The sequence below is a fragment of the Augochlora pura genome, chromosome 8 (genome assembly GCF_028453695.1).
Source record: "Augochlora pura isolate Apur16 chromosome 8, APUR_v2.2.1, whole genome shotgun sequence".
NCBI lineage: Eukaryota > Metazoa > Arthropoda > Insecta > Hymenoptera > Halictidae > Augochlora > Augochlora pura.
In genome coordinates this window covers 8,755,504-8,776,145 of record NC_135779.1, presented here as the reverse complement: position 1 = coordinate 8,776,145, position 20,642 = coordinate 8,755,504, and the positions used below count along the sequence as shown (strand labels likewise).

Here is a 20,642-nt window from a genome sequence, read left to right as displayed (position 1 = left end):
TTATAACGTGCACCTTTCAAGGAACGCAATTGTGTACACAGTGCTCCGAATAATTCCCGGCGGACCGCTGTTGCGCAGTTTCCTTCGGCCAGTTCTCCTCTAAAATCGTTCGGCGATGCCTGAAATTTCCGTAAAAATTTTCCTTCGAACAACAACGAGAGCGAGCTGCAAACGTTTCTTGCAGCATCAAACGTCTCGTAAGCGGTTGAACGATCCTTTGTCTTGCCTTTTTTAGAATTCCCATCGGTATCGTGGACACTGGAAAATTTAGCGCCGCGAACACCGTCCAGATAATTATCATCGATCGAAGCATTGTGCGCAGCCTGGGCATCCCGCAGGAGCGATTCCTGCGGGTTCGCCGTGTGCACATTATCACGGTCCGTCCTCGTGTCCGACCAGTGGCTCGCGTTTCCTTTGCCAACTTTCCTGCACGGTTCATTGGGTGTACGTTTGGTAACACTCCCTTCTTCTCGGCGAACACGGAGAGATACCGATCGCGAAAAAGGAACGACGAGAGAACGGGGAAACGGAGAAAGAGGAAGCGGAGAGAAGCGTCCGCGCGAACCAGACGTGTCGCCGGCTACATATGTAGATAATAACGCTAGCGCAAGGAGAAAAATTCCAGTTGATTCAACACGGTTCCCTGACGTAACCACGTCAAACCGATATCGGCAAAGTAAACAGAACGCTCGTCAGACATTTTTTTCCTTTTCACTTCCCCGATCTTTCCTCGATATTTTCTTTAGGTTCTCGCGATTTTTCCTGCGTTTCCTCTGACGCTCGCGAACACTTTGCCGTCCGAGCTTCCTCGGCACGGCGGAGGTCAGATTTTGTTTTTCAATGACCGCGGCGGGAATATAGGGGGAGGATGTGCAGCGATTTACAGCGTCCTTTTAGATCACGGCGGCGCGGCGTTCGCGCGCGACCGCTCTTCTGTGTGCGTCGCGTCTCTCGATTACGCGAGACGACTTTTTTACACGGACACCAGCCGGAGAGGACACTGTAAACGTTCTCCCGGATCGATAGGCATCATCTGCTTCGCGGCACTGTCGGTCGCGCGCGCGCCACGCCGCGGCACGCCACGCTCTCCTCTCCTCTCGTGCCGGCTCCAGTTTTGCACAGTCGATTTAATCGAGCCGACTGGACCGGGGAGAGTTTGCACGATTTTGTTACGTAATCCATTTATCAGGAACGCCGGAGGTTGCGCGCTCGGCGCGGCCGATGTCGAAAGAAGGAAGCGACGATCGAAACTCGCGGCACGACATTTCAGAAATCCCCGATCGCGACCGAGAAGAACGAGCGGCGCGGCGGTCTCGCCTGCTCGCTCATTCGCTCGCTTGCCCGTTCGCCTCCTGCTCGGCCGCTCGCTCTCGCCCGTTAATGCACACGGTGTACCGCATCACGATGACGTGCCATTCACCGTGAAAACCATTCACTCAGGCTACTAACAAGGTCGAGCAAGGTCGAGCAACAGCCATCCTGCATTTATATCGAATATACGAACGATATACGCGTGCAGGTTCGTGGGTGGCCGCGCGCGATCCACGGAGGCATCGCAGCATCGCGGAGCCACCCGTCCTCCGCGTCCGTGTCTATACGTGTATCGAGATTTGCGCGCGAAACCGACCGGAGAACCCGGTATCGATCCGAATGCGTAGAAAATGCTATTGATTCTCCCGGCCGACCCGCCGACCTCTTCTCCACGTTTGTATAGTCGCGAGGATTGAGGAGGCGGAGGCCAGGACCCTCTCTCTCTCTCTCTCTCTCTCTCTCCCTCTGTCTCTATCTCTATCTCTTTTCCACTTGCGGGATGTATCATCTGTACGGATGCCGGCTCGCTTCCTGCTTCTCTTTTTTCTCTGACCGCTTCGCTGCGGGAAAAGGTTCTATTTCGCGTCTCGAGATTTCGTGTGGAACATCTGAGTGAAAGAGAGAATGAGAGAGAGAGAGAGTGAGAGAGGCGATCCTGTTTGGTTTGAACGCGGGCCATCTCTTTTGTCGTGGGACGATGATGGCCGACCTACCTGTCCGGAGCTGTTCCCAAGCCTTTTCCCTCGTCGCTAACCAATTCCGCCCTTTGGCCGGCCCGAGGAAAGTCGTCCCCGACTACACGCGCGTCTCTCCGGCGGGTCTTGGTGGAACAAACGTTGCGTACGTGACCGTGATTGGCCCGGTGAAGGGGTGAGGAGAGAATTACATAAAAGGCACGAACCGAGCGAGTCGCCTATTCGCCCAACCTACGTCCTCCAGGGTCGTACGCCCACGCTCATACCTCGTGCGTATCGTCTCGCGAGCTTATATGGATTATGTATGCAGTCGTTAGCGTGTATACGCGTGGAACGGTTTAGAGGGCTCCAGGATCCAGGCGATACGATTTCGAATGTAGCGGCGACGAGTGTTGCGCGAACGGGGGCCCCGAAACAGACGGACGGAACGACGATACCCGCGGATCGCTTATGCAACAGCCACTCGGAATTAATGGCCGCCTAGACCGTCTTTCCTTCCTTCTTTTTTTTTTTTAAATGCCAAAATTAAGAGACGGGATGTACGCGAGGTTCCTAAATCGTGGGACCGTGTGTTGCATAAACATGACTCCGAAAATAGCGTTTTTGTAAGAGCCCCACTCCGGCCTGCTCCTGGCATTTGTCGCGTTCGGAGGCTCGATTGGACGGGAACCTCCTTCGCGGCGGTTCTCTCATCGGGGGCAATTGATTCTTTTGTTTATAATTTATAATTGCGATTGATCGGATACGCCGGCTTAGAGATAAGTTCGTCGATTAACCCTCGGATGACGGGCGCCGGGTCCATTTGAATTCAGAGTAACAAACATTTCATCTGATTATTATGCGGCGGTTACATTTAATTGTTAACTGTTGATATTGAAACTAATGAAAGGATTAACTTTAATCCCAAAGACGTTTTAGTAATATACAAATGAAAGTTAACCGTACAGATTTAAATGGATGTAGCCGCCGCTGCTATAAATGTTCAAGCATGTCCGCCATCCAAAGGTTAACCGCGCACGGTTTCCCGGGATCCCCGCATTTACCATTGTCTTGTTGCTGTTTTGCCGTGTAGATCACGAGAGGGAAGGATATGATAAGCTGTGGCCGATGAAGAAGAGAGCACGAGACAGAGCAGGAGCACGAGCAAGAGCAAGCGGCTTCGTCGAAGAAGTCGAAACGAAGCGACGACGAGGCGGCGGCAGCAATACCAATAAAAAGATCGACACTAGATCTGATGTTAGCGGACATTAACGGTAACTTGGCGGATCTGAGAAGCGAAGCGATGGCGTCGCAGAGGTTTTGTCTGCGCTGGAATAATCATCAAAGTAACCTACTCTCCGTTTTCGACCAACTACTCCATGACGAGTCGTTCGTCGACGTTACGCTGGCCGTTGAGGGTCAGCTACTCAGGGCACACAAAATGGTGCTGTCGGCGTGTAGCCCCTACTTTCAGGTAAGATCCTCCTACACTGCGTACCGATGTATGTACTCTCGACGCTAGAACAAGAACAAATGAAGCCCTATACACCCCGGCATAAAGTATGTGAACACCCTTTGACACTCAACAGCTTTTTAAAAACCAAACTAAATAACTTGAATTTTTTTTTAATATTGAAAGAGCTAGTTACGGCACAACTACTAAAATACTTCTGATTTTACTATTACTTGAAACAGCAAATTATTAAAAATCGCTTGTTTTTTAACTTCCTTTCATTTAAACCCGAAGCGGAAATTTAAAAAAAGATTCACTGGAATTGGTTAACGCACAGTCAAGATGTAAAAATTACCCGTTTCCAAGTTTCACTGCAAAACGCGAGTTTCTTATTTTTTTTTTTCATTTCAAACATTTGCAGTTTATGAAAAAATAAATATTGCCTAATAAATTAGTCTCTCCGACATCCGAAAGAAGTGCAAGTCATTTGATCCACTCTGGAAAGAGTTATTCTATTTTAGAAGGTGTCCGAATATTAATACGAGTCGCTGTAAGCATTTCAAGTACACATTGTAGAATGTATAGAATTTTATATGCTTACCATAATTTCATTTAATACAGAAATACATTATTGTTCCGGACGAAGCATACGTAACGCGGTCGAGACAATTAGTATCCGCGAATATATGCGGCCACTGAACGTGTTGTTCTTGTACGTGTTGCAGGCCCTTTTCGTCGGCCACCCCGACAAGCACCCGATAGTCATTCTCAAGGATGTCCCGTACGTGGACATGCGCAGCCTTTTGGATTTCATGTACCGCGGGGAGGTGAGCGTCGACCAGGACAGGCTAACCGCCTTCCTGAGAGTCGCTGAGTCCCTTAGGATAAAGGGCCTGACCGAGGTAAACGAGGACAAGTGCGACTTGCCTAGCATTACCTCGTCGTTGCTTGGAAATCAAAACACGGTACCTCCACCACCGCCGAGTCTACATAGAATAAACCAAATCGGGCCTCACCACCACGTCTCGCAAAAGAGGATGCACCACATGTCTAGCCATCCTCTCCTCGGCTCGGCGTTGTCCGCGCCGAAGAGGAAAAGGGGCAGACCGAGGAAGCTGAGCGGCTCGTCGGACACACCGATCGGCGAGATCTCCGGTCAAGAGATGCAATCATGCTCGGGCGCCGATCTCGTGCAGGGCTCGCCGGAGATGATGGAAATGAAGATGAGTATCGACTTTCAGAGCGGCGAGGGTAGTAGTAACACCGGGAGGAGCGGGAACGCTGGGAGCGCGTCGGCGGCCAACAACAACGTCAGCAGCAACAACGTCGGGAACTCGGGATCCGCGGCGACCAGCCTGGCATCCTCTTTGTCGTCGTCGAGAAAGGACGAGCCTACGGAGAACGGTACCGACACGCCGGAATCGCTGACACCTCGCGTCAAACGGGAACCTGAACCAACGCCTAGCACCTCTGCCCAAGGTAACCAGCCTCCTTGCTTTTTCTTTCTTTCATTTCTCTCTCTCTCTTTTCTTTCTCTTTCTCTGTCTCTATCTCTATCTCTCTATCTATCTCTCTCTATCTCTCTCTTTCTTCCTCTATTCTTTTTTTCGCTCGTTCTTTTGCTTAACGATTGCTCGAAAGTTCAATCGGCGATCGGCGCATTTAACCGGTTCGATTTGTACTTCAGCCTCTGACGAGACGTTCGCGCGGCCGCACAGTAGACAAGGGAGCGAAGGTTTCAAGCAAGGTAAGAGACACCATTTCAGTCAGCTTTACTAAATCGACGGTTTGCACCGCAATTCAATAATCATTGTCTCTAACGCGTTCTTTCTCTGATCTATATTAGCTCGAGCAAGTTTAACGTCTCATTCTCGTCGGTAAAGAACGACGCGATACATTCTTGCAAGTTCACACATGGACTAACATGGACTCAGCTGTAAACTGTTCTTGGAGTTTTTCTTTCACTTTCTTTTTTTGTCTTTTTTAGAACGGTAGCAAGTCAATCGTGTTAGATGCCCAAGTCAAATTTTTGCGTGGTTAGGTGGTAATCGTGGTATCTGACGATGTGCTAAATATGTAGAGGTTCCGAGAGGGTTCAACAATTTTGTTATATTTTTAGATAAAAGCCAACAATTCCTGTTGGCTCGTGACACTGTGGAACAGTTATTTAAAACTTAATGGATATCCATTATTTAAATTACTGTACACCGGTTACATGCTAATTGAATGTTAACTCTTGAAAGTTGATATGCATTAGAAATGTGACAGCAATAAACGGGGAGAAGCTGTGCACACCTTTATGTGAAATATGCATTAAGTTGTTTAATCTACTTTACATACCATTAGCATGGAACGTGGCAGCAGCCCTCTTCCAACTAATGTGTATCAGTCGAATAAATTAAGGGCCACGTGGTGATGTACAAGAGATGTTAATGCGAAATATCGTTACACGTATTCCGTGAAAAATTGTTGAACCGATCGACTTTCGTATTTAATTCACTGTCATATACTTTCTGGTCTAACTGTACGCAAAGGTTTGAATTAAACATGTGATTGTACAATGATTACGTTACCATTTGGACGCGAATTAAGAACAGTCTGCTACATAGCATGGAATAGTTGAATAGCATAAGAGAGACTAACTTAAGAAATCTATTTTTACATGATCGACTTTTCTCCTATATATTTCGAAATGAAATTATACCGGCGCTGTTTGAATTGCCGATAGTATTGTTGTATTTTCGTACGATTCGTCGAGGTCGATCGACGGTGGTAGCTGCAACTCAGTTTACAAGTCCTCCTGAGCCGTTGTTTCGTTGCATTAACAAGCGATCTGTATCACTTGCTCCATTCACGATTCTCTAACGAAACTTCGAGCATTATAATTAATGAGGTCGATATAGAAAAAATCAATTGAAACTGCTTTGTTACGATGTGCTAATGAATTTAATTTTTCAGAAATTGTCGTCTGTTAATTTTACCGTGTTCGGCGTTGCGCGACTGCTAAACGAATGTTCACGAACGCAGTATCGCGGCAACATATGTTTCCGGGGAGGCTATTTTTTGACCTTAGACTCAAGTAAACTCGATGCAAAAACCAAAAAAAAAAAAAAAAGTAAAAAGAATATAGGGAAAAAAATATATATATATACATACACATATATATTCGAACTCGAGTCGATGAATTTGTTGACGAGCGCGATTTGTTAAGATGTTAACTCGCGGACGACGCCTGAGCTAGCATCCTTACATGAAATTAAGGTCAACAAATTTCGCAGAGAGTGTAACAAAAAAAAAACAGCAAAAAAATACAATATATATCTATTGTCCATGTATATGTGTGATTTGCGTTTGGAGCAGGTGAATAGGCTCCCAGGACGTTCATTACGTGTCACGGGTTTCTAAAAAAATCGGTCTCTAAAGAACCGTTTCCTTTTTTCTGTGCAACCCGAAACGAATCTTTCGGCACGGCCCCTAGAGCCGTGTAGCGAAACGTATCGGAAACACGATGCGCACCGTGTTTTCATACGGGTTTTCGAGAACCATGCACGAGACCTACTTTGCGTCACGCGTGTTGACCTGTGACAGCTCGAAAGTCGAAAAAAATATATATATAACAAAAAAAAAAAAAACAGTAAAAGTAAACAAAAAATACTACACTATATATGTATAAAAGTAAAGTAACAAAACGTGTAATAATGCTGTAATCGTGTAATAATCGAAACCAGAACAAAAAAAAATATGTATACATATACAGATATTCATATATATTACATAAATATATATATAGAATATACATATATACACGAAAGAAAATCGAGCGTGTACGAGAGAGAAAGGAAGCCGTCGTCTCGTTGAACCCATCTTAATAACGTTTACCGCTCCTACGAAAAACGACGAGACGTTCGAGCGGAACTAAAAAACGTGCCAAACAAACACACAAAGATATATATTCCCTTTGAATGCTGTAGCCTCCAAAGATCTTACCTAACCACCCACCGATATTCTTGTTTACGGAAAAGATAAAGAGAAATCTATATATATAAAAGCACATATGTATTTATATATACGTATATATATACATATATATACATACCCATGTAATATATGCTCGGCCAATGCGCAGCGCCTCGTTCCTTTTCTTCTTACGCTTATTATCTTGTTCCACCTATACGTCTTTATATATTTATGAATACATATATATATATATATATATATATATGTATATGCATATATACCATATATATACATTTTCTATTTACTGCCATCTTTTTTACTTAATCCTTCTGGAGATTATCCTATTTTTATATATCTGTACAAAATACACACGCATCCTTACATCCATTCACACCGACATATTACACAAAACACTTGCATACATTTATACACGCAGAACATTTCCACAGATATACATGTATAAATATACGTATATATACATATGCATACAAGTATATATAAATATATTTATATATATAACATATATTTATCATATTCATCCCCCGCACGAATGAGAAACGCTTCGCTGCCATTGGCCACTTGGTAAAAGGAGGGGGTGGAGCCAGCTTTTAGCGGTGCTTACTTTTTTTCTGATTTTTATTTAAACGCTGGTTAACTTCTTTTTTTTTCTCACGTTCGTTCGTTGTGTTAAGGAAAAAGTTGTTCAGCTGTAATATATATATATATATTATATTGTATACACATGCAACTTTTGTGATACATTGCTGTATACTTTTTTTTACATACATATACATATATATTTATATATGTATATATGCACACGTATGTATATATGTGTGTGTGTTTCCCGAACCATATGGTGACCACGGACCGCGATGCAGTTTCTGTGGATAGACGACGATTAATCGTTTTCATGAAGAAGTGCGCGCGTAAATCCACTGTTTCACGGACAACGAACGTCAGCAGGTTATCGCTACCGGCTTCTCTTCCGTTCTTCTCGTTGCCTAGATTTCAAGTAATTCAGGACAGAGGATCAGAAACGGAGAAAAAACACACAAAGAGAGAGAGAGATAGAGAACTATAAATACATATATATATTTACACACACCGATAAATAAATATGTATGTGTTTGATGATATCTACGAGAGCGAGAGAGAGAGCGAGAGCGAGAGAGAAAGAAAGGAAAGTAAAAGAATAAAAATCAAGCAAAAAAAAAACAAGTAGAAGAAAATAGAACAGACACATAGGACGAGAAAAAGAAAAACATATACGTTGAAACGAAAAGAGCGAGAGCGAGAGAGAGAAAGAGAGAGAGAGAACGATTTTGAGAGACTGAAAGAAAGTGAGAGAGAGAGAGCGAGAGAGAGAGAAAGAGATATCAGAAACTATCGAGAGTGGGGCGACGTACGTTTTTTGTTTTTGTTTCCATATTACATACGTTCCTTCGAGAGATAATTTAGAAAAATAAGACAGAAAGAAAGAAAGAGAAAATATGTTAAAAAAAGAGATAGATAGATAAGAGAGGAAGATATAATGAAATTTCAAAAAAAAAAAGAAATCCGAAAGTATGAAAAGAAACTTCAGAAATCTAATGTCCACTGACGTACGAACGCACGCACACACGTATACACACACGCGCGCGCGCACGTGACAAAGTGCTTCGAAGATGTCGAAGATGATCGTTCGGTAGTGACCGTGAAACGTGTTGCTTTGTTCTCTTTGCGCAGGTGAGTTGAGATTATCTGAATCACCATTCGATCTCTGAGAGATTACCTTTGCGCGGGGGAAGCGAGGGAACTAGGGGAGGCCAGCCGCTCAAAAATCTGAAACCGTTTCGAAATGCCAGAATCTACATATATATATATATACGTAATATATATATACATATACCATATATATATATATCTCATCTAAGAGAAAGTCGATATAACGAAATATATATATAACCGAAACAAAAAAAAACAGTAACAAGTAAAGAATCTGATGTACAGAAAAGCCAAAAGCGGACATAATATGTTTAAACGTGTTGTGATCATGTTGCATCGAAGAAGAGAGAACGTTGCTTCTTCTCCGAGCGTCCTCGATCTCGATGGATCGTCTTCCCGTAGTAAATAAAATTGATATATTACATACGCATTGAAATCATATACGTATATTAATAATAATAATAATAATACAAAAAATACGTAAGATGGATGTTGTAACGATTCAGACTGACGGGACGTACGGACGGATCGAAGTATATAAGGGGGGGATACTCTTTTTCCCGGAGTGTTGTGTACACGTGAATATATCCATTTTAAGAAAACGGTCGCATATCGTTCGTCCTCTTTGGCTGAGTGTTGTGTACGTGTGGTTGTGTGTATGTGCGTTTTGCATACTTTCGATATAGTAGCGATAGATAAACGCGAATGGATCGAGGTAAACGGGGTTAGACAGGATTAAAGAAAGAGAAAGCGAGCGCGAAAGGGTGAAAGAGAGAGAGAGAGAGAGGGAGAGATAGAGGGAGAAAGGGCGAAAGGAAGAGAGCGAGAGAGAGAGAGAACGTGAAAGACAGAAGAGTCTAGGGGTGGGCGAGGGGGTGAAAAGAAAGTTAAACGGTGTAAGTCTGCCGCGAGGGTGGAGAACGCTGGTTGCGTGGTAAGTGGAGAGAAAGGGGTGAATGGGAGAGAGAGTGCGAGAGAGTATGAACGCGGAAGCGTCTGCGAGAGAGGAGAGGCGGAGGGTTGTATATGGGTGCGCGTAGAGATCCATTTGCAAGAAAGGCAGAAAGAGAGAGGGTTCGTTGAGTCGCTGAAATGCCCTCTTCGTGGTATGGCGACGCGAGACCGGTAACAGTCCTCTTGGCAGCCGTACCCGATCGAGGCAAAGCCGCGATCAACGGGTAGGCGAGAGCGTGCGTGAGAGCGAAAGAATCTGAAGAGGGAATGACGACGGGATCATACACGGGGTCTGGGGACACGGAAAAAGCGGATTGCGGCATAAAACACTTTAACTTTGGGAGACAGAGTTGACGGACAGTCGGTTCGAATACGGTGACTCTTTTTTGCTGGCTCTACCCTTCCTCTTGCTTCCCCCCACAAATATTAGTAAATACGTTATATATATATAATATCAGTATACAATAATTATTTACACAATATACATTACTGTTAATTATACATAATGTATTTGACATACTGTACTTAAGTCTACTAGAGAGTATACGTATACATTTATATATACAGGTATATATGCATGTGTGTATATGTCCATATATCTAGATCCATGTGTCCATATGACTAGATATGTATGGCCATACATGCGGATGCATATATCCGTATTATATTATATATATATATATATATATTTATATGTATGTACGTATATATAGAGATACATATAAATTTACATAGGTCTATATAAGTAGTAAGTTAGGTGGTGTCGAGAACTGTTTAAAGGAGAAAGCTTTCTTCGTTTCAGACTCGGAGGAGACGTCGAGTGGCGGTGGCTCCCAGTCACCGACTCACATTCGCATCAATTTCGAGCGATGCTTTCGCAAGGAATACAGCGCGTCGTCGCTTCAGGGGAAAACGTCGTCGTCGTCGGCCGTCGCGGCCGCGGCCATGGAGGACTCGCAGCAATACTCTGACTCCGAGTCGGAACAGAAGGTGTCGAAAGACAATCTGAGCAGTGCCATATTTAATCTGGTCGCCGGTGAGTCGGAGATCAGTCAGAGCGACTTCGAAGGATCGTTTAAGGTCGAGAACGAGAGAACGGAGGGCTCGGTGCGGGACTTCTGCGTGAAGGAGGGCGACGTATACCGGTGTACCGTATGCCATCGTACCTATACACACATCAGTAACTTCTGCCGGCACTACGTCACCTCACACAAGCCTAACGTCAAGTACTATCCTTGTCCGGTTTGCTTCAAGGAGTTCACGCGGAAAGACAACATGGTCGCCCACGTAAAGATCATACATAGCCTTAAGCCGCATATGAGTCTTAGCAGCAGCGGGAGCAGTAGTATGGGCCAGCAACGGTAGACCGTTGTTGCCGCCGCAGCGTCTTCTCTTCTCAGGCTACGTTCCCTAGCTCTTCCCTATTCTGTCTCTTGAGAACAACAGCAAAAAAGCAAAGCAGAGAAACGATAGAAAGAAAGAAAGAAAGATAGATGAATAGATAGATAGATGGATGAATGGATGGATGGATGGATGGATGGATGGATGGATGGATGGATGGACGATGGAAAGAAAGAGCGAAAATCCACAGGACAAACGACCGTGCAATCGTCGATAAACTAAATTGTTGATCGATTTTTTCCCCTGGTAAGAGGCGGGGAACGTTGCGCAACGAAGAAGCGAGAACCACGAGAAGCTCAAATAAGATGCGAGCGCGTGTGTCCGCTGGCTCGCTGGGTGTGAACCCGCCGCTGTAAAACAGCAACCGAGATTACCAACACGAACGTAAGGAGAACGAACAGACGAGTCATTCGGTAGTCTACGGCACAGGGTCGGTTTTCGATGGGGGTCAAAGAAATTGTTATACATATACAAATTGTTATATATATATATACATGTATATATATGTATATTCGCTTGCGACGTTCTGTCCTGCGACGCTGAGGAAACTGAATCACGGCCTCGTGGCCATTCGCAGCTCAAAACAGTTTCTTTCTCGCGGGCGACGATACGCGCGGATTTTTAATAAATTTATGATATTAAAAAGGTAGCAGCTAAACAGGTTGAACCTGAATCGTATTTCGGCGCGGGCAATCAAACGTTTTACAAACGTCTGCTCGTTCTCTCTGGAATTCGTCGGGAGCGGGTTCACCGACGCCGACCAGAACGCTCCCTATCTAGAGGAACGAAATTGCGCGCGTGACACGCAACGGGCATTAAGTTACAAATGAAACGAGCTTTACCGCGTGCCTCCTCGGATCGGAGGAGTCGCGGACACATAGAGAACCATGGCAGGAGTAATGAAAGATAAAGAAGAATGGAGAATTAAGACAAAGAGTTTATATATGATCGAACCGAACCAGTGTACTCGTTTAATCGTCTCAACGTAGTTCTGCGACGACGGGGATCAGTTAAGTTAGAATTCTAAATACGAAGTACATCGCGGAAAGGGAACGCGAGTCCAAATCAACAAAGAATATATTTGCTATTCTGTGACTGTTATATTACGGAGAGAATCAAACGTGTCGCATGTAGCTCGTTCAAGATGCATACGTTTTATTGAGTAATAAGAAACGAAGGACAGTACATGCACACAAATGGACATATACTGTACACACGGATATACACACACAAACACACACGTGCATACATGCATACACACACATTTATACGTATACATAAGACGAACATAAACGTATACACAGACACACGATATAAATAAGGGAACCACGTAGACTGAGTAAATGCAATATATATGTACGATGACCGTTCGCCATGTTGTTGAGCCGTTGAGCTGTTGTCAAGCTGTCGAGCCTGATTCGGAGCTATATAGTAGTTGTAATAGGGAGCTGTAAGGTGGCAAAGGAGTCCGTGGTTAGGGCCAGGGGGAGAGGAACGCGAGGAGAGCGAAGGATGGTTAATGGGGAAATTAATGGAACGGGACATGCAATTCTTGAAAGACTGCAGAGGGACGGTTTTAACGACACCAAATACAAGATAGTACTGACATTGGATAGACTGAAGGCACTTTAGTAGTAACTTAACGCCGTATCGTACTGTACCGTACTCGATTGAACAAAAGTGCACGTGCTCGCTTGTTAACGCTTGATGAAACAGTTTTAACTGTGCGTACTGTATATTGTATAATATAGATATATTCATCTGTTGATTATACTACGGGGTATCACCCGCGGATCGGGTGTCGATCGCGACACGACCACACCTTTTCGGATACGGCAATCATGCGAAATTTCTTGCAACGCGAAAATTTCTCGAATCATAACCGATCACACGACGAACGTTCGATTTATCATATGTTTCTGTAAATAACAACCGACCAACGCGGGGCGAGGACGTGTATATCCAGGGTCGTAGAAATTGTTACTGTTAAAAAAGTGTTCGTTCTTGCCTCGCATGTTACGGATCGCGCGCGTCCGACGATAAAACACCGCGGTCGCGAATAATCACGATCCTCGATCGGGACCGACGCGACGCTCGATTTTCTCGCGACCGGAGAAAGATGTGTTCCTTAGAACGTATATATCTTGTTTCTTTTAATATGTGTCGGAGTTCTATCGCGCACGGAAAAACACACACACACGTCGAAACATGAATCGATGATTTATTGTTCAAAAGGGATACGGCTACAGTGATGGTATCTAGGCTTAGTCGTGAGAGACAGCACTAAAAATATGATCGTAGCTTACTATATTTTGCACTTTTCACTTTGTCGAATCCTCTCTAGTCGAAAACAAACCTTCGTTCATAGACCGTTGTTAGATATATGAACGGACCTTGCATGAATCGAGGGAGAGGACGCGAGAACGATTTATATACAAATTTTTTCATTAGTTGGGCATAGACATTAGACGACTAGAGGCTATATAATAATAATTATAAATATTATCACAGCTACTATTAATTAATGAATGAATTAATTAATTATCGTAAACGGAGACCTTCGTTGTTATTTTAATACGTGGGATTTAATAATAAGACAATGGGGGTGATGCGTGAACGGTGGAGAGATAAGCACAGAGAGACACACACAGATGGGGGAGAGAGGCAGACAGATAGAACAGGCGTGGCAAAGAGATAGAAAGGATTTCACGCGATGATTCGAGCGATGAGCGTGTACACGATCGCCCACGATTGACCAGTGTTGTTCGTTCGTTATTCAAGAGATATCTAGCGTTGCAAAGATATAAAAGGAAACTTTAGATGATAAGGGAGAAGGGGGCGAGGCGAGAAATCGCGTGTTCCCGATCGCAATTACGCGTACTTTTAGGCAGATATAGAGGGATATATCATTTTAGTTAGGCAGGCAGCAAAGATAATAGAGTAGCTAATAAAACAAAAAACGTAAAAGAAACGACATAGGGAACGAGAGAAAGAGAGAGAAAGCGAGGTAGAGAGGGAAAACTAAAAAGCATTATTTAGCGAGAGAGGGAAAACGGAGACGACGACGAAGGGTATTTTAGCGTTTCTGATCATGTGTGGACCGTGCCGCTGACTCGCAAATCAATAATAAGTACGTACGTAATACGATCTCAGGTCAATTATTTTCAAAATTGTTGTTCAGATTCATGGACCAAAGAGTTATCCGCTCGCGGAACGCGATCGCGTGTGCGGATTATTTTCGGCGGGCGAAAATGTCGTTTTCTTACGGGAAGAAGCAAAAAAAGAAAAGAAGGGAATGTGGCGAGGTCAATGGGGGGGCTGTCCTGGGGATAAAAATGAAATTGTTCTCGAGGTCGGGGATAGTGTCACGGGGTCCGGTCTTGGTGAAATCGTTGTGTTCAAAATGATGGGTTAACGCGAAAGCCCGTCCAAAGCGGAAACATGAAGCGAGTAGTAAAAGGCGGGGGATGGGGTGGGTAAACTGAGTATAATATAGTTAACGATAAATAGAAATATAAAAGTGCAAAGAGGCAGCGGCTGAACAGCTTATATATCGATTTAAAGTAAAGATGAAACAAAATAATAATTAAAGTAATACACTCACATTTGATAATCACTGAGAGGCTAAGACTAACTCAATTTTAGATGTCGGGCAAAGGAGAATATACGATTCGTAGAGGCGAAGCAGAAGCGGTGTGTATGTGCGCGCTTGTTGACCGTCGAAGGGGATGGAGAAAATCTAATTCGGTGGGGGAGAGGTATAGTGACAAAAAAAAAAACAATGGAAACAGGGATACACGCATGGGAAGCTCTCGGATCGCCTAAGCGCAGACGAAAAGAAGTTGTGTATTTGCCAAATCGATGAAAATCCCGTGGAATATATCTGTCGACCACTTGGTTAACGATTACTTTTTATCAGATGCCAGGGACACGCGACGGTTCCCGGCGCTTTTTAAAATCGGGGGCCTTCCGCAGTAGTGCGTTTTTAGGTAAATCTGGTTTTCTTCGTCCGTAAATGACCAAAATAAAAAAGAGTGTTAGTTTACCCTAGTCGACTTTTACGTGAGAAATCGCTCAAGAGTTCATTGAAATGGGGCGCTTCTGTTTTCTAATGTTTGTTGAAGACGTGCTTGTCTTGTTTGAAATTTTATTCATCGCATAATATATATATATCTATATAATTCCGTTGAATATTTTATTAATCGTTACAAACGAGCGAAACAAAAGAAAGAAAATAAATAACGGACAACGGTAGTACGCGCGTACGCGGATGCGGAAATAAAGGGTTGCTCCGCGCGTTGTTGCATGATCGAAAGACAGTTGCAGAGCATTTTGGTTGCCGACGAGATTCGCGTTTTGTTCGCGTGGTCGCGGTGCAGAAAGCCCCGATGTTTCCCGTTCGCGTCGAGTTCCTTACTGGTATCTTAAGGCTCGTGATATCAGGGTAATAAACTGATACCTACTAAAAGAAATTGTTGAAATTTAGCGATTGATCTTGAAGCTTGCTACGAAAATTTTATCGTACAACATTCGCTCACGTTCGTTGCCTTTAAATGTTGTTAATCTTTAGAGTTAAGGTTGTAAAAAGAGAAATTCATGTTGCCAATCAGTAAAGTTTAGTGGTATTCGGGGGTGCAGGGTCGTCGGGTGGGGCGTGTCTTGGGGGGCCAAGGGTTACGCGATCGTTTCGAGGCCCTTGGTGTTCGTACAAAATTAGTGTTCAAATTGTAAAAAGTGTTCATAGCTAAAGGGAAAAAAAAAACGTTGAAATGTTATGAGGGATCGATTGCGGGAAACGCTGCGCGCCTTCTGCTCGCGTCACGTGTACCTACGTTTTCGAATCGAGTGGAAAAAATTCATTGACAAAAGATTATATTCTTTAGAAGAGGTAATCGGTTGATTCGGTCGCGGAGAAAATTTCGGACAAATCTGCAGCTGTCTTTAATGAAACAGAAAAAAGAAGAAGAAGAACAGGGAAAGAAAGAAAAGAAAATACGATATCATTGAGCTAATTATGTTTCAGTCGCAAAGCGAATTTCTCACGCTAATCGAGGGTAGGATGATCGTTGAGGTCTCGTTGATGAGTTTCGTGTTGAACATATTTTAATTAATTTATAAGTCTACGGACATTGCGGGTGGATACGGGGGATGGAAAATAAAAAAAGCAAGCAAATTTTTAATAGAATATATTATATTTATGCGTGGCTCTTGCAACGGCGACACAGCGCGGATCTCCGCGCGGTTCTCGTCTTTTTATTCTCGTCCCTTTTCGAGCGGGGCCACCAGTCAATAACCGATTATAATAAGTTTTTTTCACGATGTTACATCGACGACGACCGCTGTTGCAAGAGTTCATCGCGAGAGAGTAACCGACGGGGGTGGGGGGAGAGAGAGAAAGAGAGAGACAGGTAAATTACGAGGCTTAAAAAGCAGACTGTACTATTGGATAGATTTTAATATATATTAAATATAAATATATATATAAAATATATATATATATACATAAAAATATATATATATATATTAAAGAAGAAAAGAATCATAGTTTATTATCGCAAAATGAATTACACGCATATGTACACAGAACACGTATACAAAGAGAGAGAAAGAGAGGAAATGAGTGTGTGCGAATGTGTGTGAGAGAGAGAGAGCGATAGTGAGAGATTGTGAGAGAAACAATGTGGAGCAAGAGATAAAATGTATACAAAATTACGCGAGAAAGCGTAAAGATGGTACATATATATATGTATATATATACATATACAGATATATATGTATATGTACATATATATTAATATTATTGCGATGATTATTATTAATATTATTACGATTATTATCATTATTATTATTATATATTATATATATATAAACAAAAGTTATATCGAATATATTTTAGCGCTAGTTGATAATACCTATTAACGTCGTTGCAGTTTTTGAAATGATGCGTCAGAAAATGAGAGTTGATAAAAAAAAAATATGATGATGACGAGGAAGACGATGAAAGGATAATGAAGAATACGTGGTTATGACTTTTAACTTTATATATAAATACGTTGAATTAACGTACTTCAGTGGGATCCAATAATATTGTAGCGGTGTAATCCCCGATTTGGTGCCTTTTTAAGCGACATAAATAATGACGGTGGAAAAAAAAATGGGAAAAAAAGGAGGAATGAATGACGGTAAATGACGAAGACGTTGAAGAGAGAGAGAGAGAGAGAGAGAGAGAAAGAGAGAGAAGGGCGGAGAGGCAGACGAGAAGGTAAAATAAAATGAATTGTTATCGAAGGCGCGGTCGCAGGTGCGCGCGCGCGCGCGTGTATATCCCCCTTTTTTAAAAAGAAAAGTGACAAAAAAAGAGAGATGATGACGACGAAGATGAAGAAGAATGAAAGCGCGCCCGACGATCGCAAATCTTAGTGCCAAATAAGTGAGACCTTGTCGTAAAACGAGTGTTATAAGCAAACAAAAAAAAAAATGGAATAATGAAAATGAAACAAAAGGTGAAATTTTATAGGGAACTTTTTAGAGAAGATGAAGTCTTTTCTGACGCTGGGTAGACTTAGTATATTTTATATGCACTGATTGTTTGATTATGACTATCGATAATAAAAAGAACGGTGTTCAATAGATTATAACCGAGGGGTTTTTAAGTCTCGCTGTGTACCGACTTGTCTCACACAGACACAGAGAATATACACACATACACACCACGCATTCACGTTTCCGTTTTTCGTTGTGCGCGCGAACGCATGCTCACGTAGCATACACACTTTGACGTGTGCGTGTGCTCGACTCACCGAGACTCGTATCAGAAAATTTATCAATGACATTCGAACGAATTAAATTGAAATAACACCGACAAATTGGTTGTGCCGATCGCACTCGAATCCTTGGAAAGGAATACACGAACCTCGAGGGGTTGTGCATCGCACCGTACGAAACGTACACAACGCATCGAAGTGTCGCGGTAACGAGCGCATCCGAGGAAGATCCCGCGTCTGCCTCGGCGATCTTTAGCGGCCAGTTTTGTTGTTTGACATTTAACCGAATAATGATTCACTCATGTGATACCGACTGCGTGGAACCGAGTTTCTTGTACCGAAGCTTCATCCATTAACTGCAATAATACTTGAGTAAATTCCAGCTGCCACGCGTTACTTTAATTTCTCAACATACAAACAACCACCGCATACTTCTTCTATTCGTAACCCTATTTTATCATTTTGTTACTGCGTCGCCCGACGATTTTCCTGCGTTTATGATTTTCTTGGGCTCGTCGTCGGACTCCTCGCGTCGAGGAGGCGGACGAGAGGGAACAGGAATGCGAGGAGAGAAACAGTGGTGGATACGAGGGAATGAGAGTGTTACGAAGCTGGATTACCGAGAACCGTACAAAACGAGTACGCGAGAACAAACGATTTTTGTGCGTTTTTTTCCTCTTTTTTGTAAAGTTAAGTGGCCTCTGGATTGTTTTCCGAATTGTACACGCTTTTCGAGGAAACTAAAGCGGACCGATCGCATTGAACCGAAACGAAGGTAACTACCAATCACGCCCGTACGTGGCAGTAGACGTGCAGTAGATATTTCTCACGCATTTGATTTTTCTTTTCATCACTTCCTTTCGTTGCGTTTCGTTGTCGTTTCCGTTATTATGCGCTACAAAACCGCACGCCACGCGTATGTGGAACGCGAGGCGTCCCGAATCGAGCAGACACTCGCGGCTCTCTTCATTAAAAATCACAACTGGAATCCGTCGCCCTGAGCCGCGCACACCGTTGACAGGCGAATGTTTAGGGCGACGAACCACCGTAAAAGTGCCATAAAGTACCTTCGAATCGACAAACGTGTTCACCGCGTGTACTGCTCGTGTCTCATCTCGCGGGCGACGGCGTTTGCCGAATCGCGTTCCACAGACGCGACCACGTAGAGATTTCTCATTAGTCGTTTGAAACGATCGATCACCACCGCCCCTGTGTGTATCTATCTCGATAAGTCCATGTAGACACACCTATATACACAGATACATACGTACACACCCACACGATCATTACAGACAGAATGCCGAGAAACACGCCAAAATTGAGAATTCCCACACTCTCACCACGGAGCACCGTTACACTTAGCCAAAAATTACTTTTATTTAGTTTCGTTTTAGCGATGTTTTCGTGGATGCGTCTCGTTGGCCCAATCGCAGTCGCTGACGGACGCGACTCTCATTAGTTACTGGATTACCATTGTAGAGAATGTCGAGCCGTAATCAGTACGCAGCGGACTTGACCGTGCCAACGCAGACGATCGTTAGATATTAAGATTTCCCTTGTCGCGGATGGCGCGAGCGGAAGCCGTACGGAATTTCCCACGATGAAAACCGAGAGGGGAGCGCGAAATGCAAAACGGACGCGCTCGAACAGCCAGCCGCGGCAGGGAAAACAGCGATTATTATTTTTTATGGACTTTTGTTTTGCATGTTGCGTACGCGTATTGTTGATTTATTATTTTTACTGTCCGGACAATTCGAAGGAAAGTGAAATATTTGGAGAACAACAGAAAGATAAATATATATATGTACATGGTTTGTTCGTTGCATTTAACTTTTTGATCTGTTTTTTTTTCTTTTCACGAGCCTGATGGTCGCGAGTCACTTCGTCGCTCGCGTTTCATTGTCACGGTGCTTCCGGTTCGCTCCGAGAAACGACGCGATCTGTCAACGTGCTAACCGGCGCGAATTTGTTCTCGCAAAATTGGCAGCGTCGTTTCTTGTATCGATCAAGCTTGCGTGAACGAACCGCGACGGCGGAACTGTCCCATGACAGATTCGGTACACGACTGTCATGGCATTTATCACTTCGACGAAGTCAGCTTTTGGAAAGGTTCCAGGGCATCGTGCGGTAGTGCGCCGAAAATCGGTCGCGCTGTTAACTTCGAAAACAATGTCGGACGAGCTCGCCGTAATTTTTTTCTTCGCGGCCCAAATTTAACTTCTCCTTGACTTTCTTTCTCGATTTTCTGTGAAAGTTGATAACGCCGCTAAAAATTTTCAGCGTGGAATCGTCGGACTCCATGGAATTTATCGATGTATGTTACGTGTGCTCTTCTCTTGTAGTTAACAACCACTCGCGTTCGCGATACGCGCGCGCGCGCGCACGAGAGAGAGAGAGAGGGAGAGAGTGGCACATATTGTC

The 20,642-nt window shown here is 43.7% G+C and overlaps 1 protein-coding gene across 8 annotated transcripts in view; it reads left to right on the top strand.

The window, feature by feature from the left end:
• Ttk (zinc finger and BTB domain-containing protein ttk) overlaps window positions 1-20,642 on the top strand; it is a 58,266-nt gene that overhangs the window by 15,595 nt on the left and 22,029 nt on the right. For 7 of the 8 annotated variants that reach the window (XR_013494674.1, XM_078188328.1, XM_078188329.1 and 4 more), the window contains exons 2-4: window positions 3,079-3,459; window positions 4,164-4,917; window positions 5,126-5,185. Coding sequence is in view for 7 of the 8 variants with exons in the window: in XM_078188328.1 (XP_078044454.1) it covers window positions 3,241-3,459; window positions 4,164-4,917; window positions 5,126-5,185 (1,033 nt within the window). In the remaining variant the exon portion in view is untranslated. Of the gene's footprint in view, window positions 1-3,078; window positions 3,460-4,163; window positions 4,918-5,125; window positions 5,186-10,858; window positions 20,036-20,642 lie in introns of those variants that run through there. The other variant, XM_078188330.1, reaches the window with a different exon arrangement.